General features: G+C 40.1%; 1 protein-coding gene across 1 annotated transcript; it reads right to left on the bottom strand.

Moving 5' to 3' along the window:
- Nucleotides 1–571: 571 nt before the first annotated feature.
- LOC137151312 (pikachurin-like) lies at nt 572–9,214 on the bottom strand. Its single transcript, XM_067545671.1, has 4 exons — nt 9,099–9,214; nt 7,157–7,240; nt 1,980–2,083; nt 572–1,617 (listed from the first exon to the last, which is right to left on the bottom strand). Exons 1-4 carry the CDS (start codon nt 9,212–9,214, stop codon nt 1,463–1,465), a joined length of 459 nt encoding a protein of 152 aa, XP_067401772.1. The 3' UTR covers nt 572–1,462.
- Nucleotides 9,215–9,650: the final 436 nt, after the last annotated feature.

The following is a 9,650-nucleotide window of genomic DNA, read 5'->3' as shown; positions in this document are numbered from 1 at the left end:
TAGACATTGTGCATCAAAGTCACTTTAATGGTCCCATACATTTAAGGTATAGGAACAGGAGGCTCCAAGTCAATTGCCATCTCCTTGTTCGCAATAAAATGTAGTAGGAACCTGCTTAAATGCCTGTTTCTGCATCATCTTACTAAACAACGGTCACTTGAAGGGCATATTGTCTTATAAAATGTCTTCATTTAACTAATCTAGTATCATATTAGATCAATTGTCTATTTTACCTTATCTCTTCTGGTTCACTAGGTCTTTGGACAGGCCTCGCCCTATATTAGAAGTTCAGCTACCAGGGCCAGAGATATACCGAATAATACAGCATAGTGAAACATCTCCAGACTCTGAAATGCCACTTCTCCCACCTGCATTTTCTCTCTGTTCTCCTGATCCTACAAATGCCAGTTTGACAAATACTGTTGAATAGACTTTGGTTTGATGCATGTAAAAGGAACTATGTTGGGTCCTCTTGCTTACACAAAGTTTGATCTCTGTGTGAGGTATATATAAATACTGATGGTGAAATAGCACAGTAGCAACAGATTTAACACCTTTTTAATCTGTTTAAGCCATGAAAGCTTCATGAATGTACAATTTTAACTATCAAAATTTACAAAAAAAGTCAGATTTAAAACTGGTTATAATTCACAAATATCTCCACTGACACTATATAATACAGATATTAAACTTCCTTATAGAACAGATTAAAAACACAGTTTGTTTTGTTATTTTTAGGAAAATGTGCAAAGAGCTAAGTGTATTACACCTAAACTTCAAAAGTTATACTATGTGATCAATTCTTTTGCTGCAGCTATAAAAATATACAAGTACAAAATTACTTCTACAAAATTGGATTGTTGATTTTGTTGCTTGTAATAAAAAAGTAGACTTTAATATTAAGAATTATCCTCTTCAGCAAACAACATTGTTTTGAAACCAGTCAATGTAGGTGTTTGTTATTTACACAGGATGGAACATAACCTTGAACATTTCAGTGAATGGTAAGAAAAACTGCTTATTCTGAAATAGGAATTTGTATGCATAGATACAGAGCCTGAAAATAAGGTGGTTGGATGATAATCATTGTAAGCTGGAAAGAATACATGTGTTTCAATAGTGTTCTGTTAGATATATAAAAAAATTTCTATGGAATCACAACACAGGCATTAAGTTACTCATTACATCACACCAGTCTTTGTAATTTGCATTGATGTATGGTCTTCAGTGTTCACTAAACATTTAATGGTTAAATGTGACATTTCCTACACAAAATACTCAGTTTGGTCATCAAAAGGAGGAGAGTGGAAAATGGTCTCCCTTGGTATGATTTCCCTTCAGTTTGGTTCTTTCCTCCATGGCCAACTCAAAGCAGTGGCCTTCGAGTGCAGTATCAGTCATTTTAGTCTCAGCCACAAACACATCCGCACAATGGTCCTTCCATGTGGAGAGTCTTCTCTTGTCACTTTGTTCCACAGGTGTTAATGTTCTTCCCGTCTGTGGCATCTTCAACCAGTGAAATGTGGTAATCTGTTGACAGTGTGAAGTGTGAGATACACCCCACCAGACCCCTCATGTACTGTCTGTTTGTGTGCAGTGCTATTTCCTTCATGCCACCTAGGAGAGACAGAGTGTGATCAAGTGAATGAGAAACTGTAGACGAATGTGTGCCTCATTTCCACTTTAAAAAAATGTAAACCACACTACAGTACTAGATTCCTACTCTAACATAAAAGGAAGCATCAGTTCTGAATCAGCAACTGGTTTTCAATGAGGTTCTTCCTTCTTTTTAAATATAATTTCTTAGGCACTCAAAATACAATTGTGATGAGCATGATAGACTAAATTGGGAAGCTAATCCCTTCCCCCCACAGCTCAGTGTGTCAAAGGAGATTAGAGCTCAGCATCTAGTTACTTGATTTAACACTAGCATGCAGGCTTCTCAGTGGGCCAGCTTAGTTTACAAAGGCGCAACTTACCTACGTACAGATCTCCATTGATGTTTAACTGTCTCATCATTCCAGGTGATTTACCAGTTCTAGCACCATAATCATCCACAGTTACCTTTCCAGACTGCCCGTCCCTGAAATGGAAAATGAAATCCAGAATTCGGGTTTACTCTAGCAACCAATTCCTCCATTGCATTCAGTAAATGATCAAGGAGCAGCAGCTGCTCCTCCTCCACAGATATGGACAGCTCAGATCCATCATCACTGAGCACGATGCTTTTATTGTGAAGTCCTGATCTTATTTGGGGAAGGCTCCATGAGGTTCTATTCACTAGAAGCACCACAATATCATTCAGTTGAATAAAATATTTAGAGGCGGCAGGAGAAAATGAATGTGTTTCTACAGGTTATTAGGGGGATGAAAGAAGAAAACTGAAAACAAATATGCTGAGGGTTACAAAGGAAATGAATATTGGTGCCATCACAGCAGAATTTTCGCAAGCCTTCTTGAGCTATTGCTAGCTTTGCACACTTAGCAGCTGATCTGCCGTATACAATCTATCCATCTCCTTGCTGGTCATCCCCTACTATGATGACTTGCCACCATTCCTTCCATGATAACTTTCTCAAGGTTATTTCCAGCACTAGCCTGATATGACCAAAATACGTAAGTTTGCACCAGCTGATTTTCAACAGCAGGGTCTGCTTCTCTCCAATAATCTTGATACAATAAGCATTCATTTTCTTTTCTGTCCAGTAGGTATGCAAGAGACTCCATCATTTTTTAGAAGCTTCCATTTTCTTCTTGTCAGCAGCATTAATTTCCCATGATTCACATCCATAAGTAAGTCACTATGGAAAAAATTACACTTTTCACCAGTCGAACCTTTGTACATTTTGAGATGCCTAGTCTTCCAATTTCTTTGGAACAGTCTTTTTGGTTGAATATGTGCAAGCCCAGATAATTGAATTTATCTACTCCCGCTACAGCTTGACCCTTAATTGTGACATCTGCTTGCGGCCTTTTTTTGTTAAACGTATCAATGGGCATGTATTTCATTTTCGCCACATTCAAGGATAGTCCATATATCTCTATTGCTGATGGTTATAGTCTATATAACTGTAATCTCCTTTTCAGCGCTGGTTTAGTACCTGTATGATGTGCAAACAGGAGAAGGGTACCTCATAGTCTTTGGATGGTGTCAAAGTTTCTGTCACCTGAGCTCATTTCATAGTGCTGCTGGTAGATGTTCTCCTCCTCCTCCTGGTGTGCTGAAGAATAAAGCCACTCGGCAATGTCTCCAGTGAGATAAAGGGATAACCACACTAAGGCAGTGGCTACTGCACTTGAACTTACAAATAATTCAAACTCGCACAAGCAAACAAATTAACAACAGGAACTATAAACTTTATGTAAGGATTTGATTAAAGAGAAACATACAATCAATCAGTGAAATGATTAAAATGATCAGCGCTATCTGTGATGCTGGTAAACCAAGTGCCAGTTCTGCCCAAGGCCATAGGCATTAGCTAAGAACTGACAAGATCATAGCTGGAAATCAAACCAGCTCATCTGTCTGTTAGTTTTGTTCAAAATCGGCATTAGTCTTATAAAAATGTATTTAGTGGTTGAACTCCATGAAGTGCTTGTAAGCTGCTGCGTGCTTTAATCTCACTTGTAATGTCTGTATTCCATGGGAAAATATGCTTGTTTTATAGATGTAACAATGTCTGCACTAAACTTTGTGAACTCAAATAGGAAGTCCTCCACCCACTCATGATCTCCCCCCAGTCCAGGAGGACTATTAAAAATTAAATGGGCCATCATAGGACAAAAGTGTTGAAGACTATCCCATCCACCCATGGGAGAAGTATGTGCAGAAGGCCTTGTCCTATTGGTCTGAGTGCTGGAAGAGGGAAATAAAAATAGTTCATAGAATCATAGAGTTGGAAGGGACCTCAGGAGGTCATCTAGTCCAACTCCCTGCTCAAATCAGGACTAACCTCAGCTAAATAAAGCACTGCTGCCATTGCCACACGAGGAGCTGAACCCAGGCCTCCTGGGTGAAAACCAGGAATCCTAACCGCTTGTTGACATAAAGATTTTTCATTCCTTTCTGTCTGGACCCTCACAAGGGCTGGAGTTAAGAAACAAAAAAGCAGAGATCCCTAGGGTCCACCTGGGGTAAATCTAACAAAAACATTCAGTGCTGACGGATTACTACATTTCTGGCACCTTTTGAATCCCAGACTGGAATTCATCTGTGTACATATGCTTGCTTGCTTTAAACTGTATATAACTCTATAACTCTATTTCTTTTTCCTAGTTAATAAACCTTTAGTTAGTTTACTACATGATTTTCTACAGGGGTGGTCTTTCAAATCTAAGGTACAAATTGATCTAGGGTAAATGACTAGTCTCTTGGGACTGGGAGCAATCTGAATATTTTGTGATTTTTGGTGTAAGTGACCATTTATCATTAAGTCCAGCTTCCCTGGATGGCAAGATAGACTGGGATAGCTGAAGGAGACTGTCTGTGACTCAGTGGTAAGACTGTTACAGTGATCCAAGAATTCATATTTGTTACTGGGTTAGTGAAATCTAATTATAGAACATGCCACCAATTTGGGGTGTTTGCCCTGCTTTTGATAGTCTGCCCTGAGACTGGCAGTCTTGGTCGTGAGCCACTCCAGTTAGCGTGACAAAATCAATAATGCTTTTTAATTATGAAAGGCTATGCCAGCAAACACACTAGGTCACGCAACACGCACACCGCACTGTTCCTAAACAGCTAGGGAGTGGAAGGGAGAAGAGGTCTCCCTGAAGTTTGCCAGCACAGCACTGGCCGATCTATAACTTCAGCCTGCAAAAAAGCCTCAGGGAGAGACAATCCACTCCCGCCTGCCCCAGCCTGCCAACAACAGGAGGCCACCTCTCCTGCCCCTCTCTCCCACCACCACCTGCAGCCTGCTTGCCTTGCAGCCAGCCCACACCAGATCTGGGACTGTAGATCCAGAGACTTGACCTGCTTACATCTGAACCTCTGGGTTCCAAGCTTTAAAGACTGTCAGCACCATTCTAGAAGGAAGGGGGTCTGTTCTCTTGATGATGGGTGCACTTAATTCCCATTACATGTACCTCCCAAAATGCTTAAGCCTTATTGTTTCAGCTGTTCTAAATACTTTGGAAAAACAGTGATGCAGATGCAGAGCTACAGCACATGTATTAGCCCACAATTAGAAATGTATTTATCTAGGAAGATCAAAATACCGCTCTCAACTCAAACAGCAATCTGAGATAAGACACAGGTGGCATCAAATGAAGCAGCCTTTGAGTAAGTGGTATGGATTTGAGTACACACCTGCCGCAGACTATATAACTAACCATGCACTACTCTGGCAGACTGTTTTGAGCTATGCCTAGCTTCGAGGCTGGCCTTTGCTTAGATCATCTCAAGTATGAAAATATTTGTTTGTATTTCTTCTGCTCTATGGGTTCAAAGTTGCTAAGTATTTAGGGCCACAGTTCTGTGCCATAGATTCATAGAAATGTAGGAGTGGAAGGGACCTTGAGGGTCAGCTAGTCCAGTCTCCTACACTCAGGACTGAATATTATCTAGACTATTCCTGACAGGTTTTTGTCTAACCTGTTCCTAAAAACCTCCAATGATGGCGATTCCACAGCCTGTCAAGGTAATTTGTTCCAGTGCTTAACTACCCTGACCGTTAGGAAGTTTTTCCTAATGTCTAACCTAAATCTTTCTTGCTGCAATTTAAGCCCAGTACTTCTTGTCCTGTCCTCAGTGGTTAAGGAGAACAACTTATCACCCTCCTCTTTATAACAACCTTTTAAGTACTCGAAGACTGTTATCATGTCCCCCCTTAGTCTTTTCTTCTCTAGACTAAATCCAATTTTTTTCAATCTTTCCTCGTATGTCATGTTTTCTACACTTTTAATAATTTCTGTTATTTTCTCCAGTTTGTCCACATCTTTCCTGAAATGTGACACCCATGTGGACACAATACTCCAGTTGAGGACTTACCAATGCTGAGTAGAGTGGAAGAATTACCTCTCATGTCTTGCTTACAGCAGTCCTGCTGAATGATGTTCAGTTTTTTTGCAACAAAATTACAATGTTGACTCATAATTTGTTTGTGATCACTATAACTTTCAGATCCTTTTCTGCAATACTCCGTCCTTGGCAGTCATTTCCCATTTTGTATTTGTGCAACTGATTGTTCCATCTCAAGTGTAGTACTTTGCATTTGTCCTTACTGAATTTCATCCTACTTATTTCAGACCATTTCTCCAGTTTGTCAAGATCTTTTTGAATTTTATTTTAATCCTGTCCTGCAAAGAGTCTGCAACCGCTCCCATCTTGGTATCAACCACAAACTTTTAAAGTGTACTCTCTATGCTATTACCCAAATCATTTATGAAGATATTGAATAGATCAAGAATCAGGACAGATTCTTGATCACCCAGTATACCCTTCCAGCTTGATTGTGAACCATTAATAACTAACTACTCTCTGAGTATGGTTTTCCAGCCAGTTATGCACTCACCCTGGTTCATTTAGGCTATATTACTCTAGTTTGTCTATGAGAAGGTCATGTGACACAGTACCAAAAGCCTTACTAAAGTCAAGATATATCATATCTACTGCTTTTCCCTATCCACAAGGCTTGTTAAACTTCTTTGACAGGGTATTAGGTTGGTTTGACATGATTTGTTCTTGACAAATCCATGTTGACTATTGCTTATTACCTTATTTTCTTCTAGATGCTTATATATTGATTGTTTGATTATTCGCTCCATTATCTTTCTGAGTACCAAAGGTAAGCAAACTGGTCTATAATTCCCTGGATTGTCCTTTTTCCTTGATAAGTACTATATTTGCCCTTTTCCAGTCCTCTGGTATCTCTCCTATCCTCCACTAGTTCTCAAAGATAATCATTAATGGTTCTCAGAGTTCTCTTCAGCCAGTTCCTTAAATATTCTAGGATGTATTACATCAGCACTTTCTGACTTGAAGACATCTAACTTGTCTGTGTCAATGCAGCTGCAAGGCTTTGCATTGCCTGAGAATTGGGCCCTTACAGTTTTTTTCTGTTTTAAATTTCTTAGCAGGGCTCTTCCCTGATGCAGTCTCCAGAATGGTTCCTAGATAAATGAGACTTTGCTGATAATATAAAATTGGACTTACCGAACTGCCTTTACTCTGTGCCACCTGCCATCATTGAAAGAGCCATTCACCATTATGGAAGCAATGCCACTGCCCAGATTGTAGCTAAAAGGTTAAAAACAAATAGACGTTGTTTACCTCCCTTATGGGAAGCTCCATCCCTAACACAATATGCAGGTATCCTCATTACATTGCCCCAGCTTTGATTTGATTTGACTACCAAAGCTCCACCTTGCAGCCAGCGTCCTTGGGAAAGGGCTGGGACTCCCTTTGAAGGTTATCAATGCTGCATCTTTATTGGATGGAGGGAAGTGCGGGGTGACATGACATTTCCTTATTCGCCACAGGCCAGAGAATGCTGTTTTCACAGCACTGTTAGGCCAACAAGTGAGCTCAGCAATAACATTGGGGGCTCCTGTAAGGCAGTTTTTCATAGAAACAGAAGGCTAAAAAGATCAGTAACCTACAAGCCTTTTGGCTTAATAGGGCCACATTTGCTATAAAACAAATAACCTGAAACACACAAAGGAATAATTTGTATTAGGGGGAGCATGAGCCTTGGGACATTAGTGAGGGGCATGAAAACAGGACCAAGAACCAGGAGCTCATCCATTTCAATCATGGTTCTAACAATGTCTCTGTCTCTGGGTTAGTCTACAGTATGCAGGCTCTGCCAATACAACTATACCGGCAGAACCCTGTAGGTGCAGCAAATGCTGACAGAAGGAGTTTGTCTGCTGGATAGTAAAACCACATCTGCTCTGGAACAGGGACCTAGGTCTTCCACATCCCAAGTGACTCAGTGTCCTGCCCAGCAGGCTACTGACGAGACAAGGTGGGTGAGGATTCTTTTATTGGACCAACTTCTGTTGGTGAGGGAGACAAGACCAACATAAACTGGTCCAATAAAAAATATTACCTCATCCAGCTTGTCTCTCTAATATTGTGGGCTTGACACAGCTACAACTACACTGCATACAACAGGCTATTGCATAGTCTGGGGTGGGTCGCTCTCATTATCTCCGGTTGAAGCTGTTTTATTCTGTATAAATAGTGAACTATTTATGAGGTCAAAGAAAGAGAAAGGCTGACTCAGTGGTTAGGACACTTATTGGGGATGTGGGAGAGCTGGGTTCAGTCATTGCTCCAAAGAATAGGTAATTATTTGGCTGCACTGGGTGTCTTAATGATAGCTATGAAATCCACAAACTATTTCATGTACTGTTTCAGTTCCCTGTTTTGCATACAGTGAGACAGCTAAGATTTTTGCACGGTTAACCACAGGAAACCACATGCAAATGCCTTTACAGCAATTATTACAAGATAAGCTTTGGAATATGAAACTTAGTATTTGTGTCTATGAGCTTCACCCACAACCAGATTAAAGACAAAAAGTTGATAATGTAACTGGGTATTAGACTGTCATTAATTAATTTTTTAAAAGCTTTTCCATTTGTGAACAGTGTGAACAGCCATAACGTTTAAAAATGACCTGTTCCAGTTCGTTGTTTGCCTTACTTAATCTGAAAATAAATTCTAACACAGAAAGACAGGGCTTCCACCAATCAATATCCCACCATAGCACTCTGCAATAAGCCACAAAAAAGCTGTTTGAGTACTTACAATACAAAAAAACCAAATTCTCGAGAGAGCATAAGATGTTGTGTGTGTTGTCTGATGCCCCTGGATTTTAGCTTTTGTTGTTTGACAGTAAGAATATTTGAGTTTGAAAACAATCTGGTGCTTGACAGAGGGGAAAAAAATGTAAAAACAAATAGCAGGGTGCATTTCAAACACCCAGGCACCTGCCCCAGAGACCAAACAACGTTGGACTCTATCAGTACACAAGACCATGAAGTTATAATCCCAGGGGTCCTTGCTCCATGTTGAAGGGTAATAGCATTACTACTTAGAGTGGTGATGTGTGCTTATTGTGTAAATAATTAAACCAGTTAGAGATTACCTGAATACTAATGCTCCTTCTTGGAGACCTAACGAAATGAAATCACTATTAGGTCTCATGGGACTGTCTCCCCTCCACATCAGCAGACCATCCTTCATTGTAGTCTTAAACCGCATGAACACATTCGATCGTGATCCTGACACTCTGTTTGATTGGGAGAAAAAAAATCCAACAGGAAAGTTATTAAATGATTTTTTTTCTTTTGAACTTGACCAATATACCCCTCAACACAAGGCTGTTTAGGAACTTATAGGTTGGGTACTCTAGCTCTCAGCAAGGTATGATCTGACACTGTAATTCATATTTTACTCTAATCTTAGTTAAACTTCCCCTTCTCAGTGTAAAATTCCCAGGAATGATATGGCAGTGTTGGAATCCTTGGTTCTATAAAATGCACTAGCAGGAAATATCATGTTCCCTGCAATTTAGCACACTCCAAGGGCTGTGGGTATACTGAGGGCGCCTATGTGCATTGCTATTTTATTTGATGCTTAACAAACGGTCTCAGCTCCAAAGAACATATAGGCATGTAAACACCAGGCAGTGCTTGCT

The sequence above is a fragment of the Emydura macquarii genome, unplaced genomic scaffold, assembly GCF_026122565.2.
Source record: "Emydura macquarii macquarii isolate MOO-44397 ecotype Brisbane River unplaced genomic scaffold, CSIRO-AGI_Emac_v2 contig_1045, whole genome shotgun sequence".
Taxonomy (NCBI): domain Eukaryota; kingdom Metazoa; phylum Chordata; order Testudines; family Chelidae; genus Emydura; species Emydura macquarii.
This window is presented reverse-complemented; position numbering and strand designations above follow the sequence as displayed.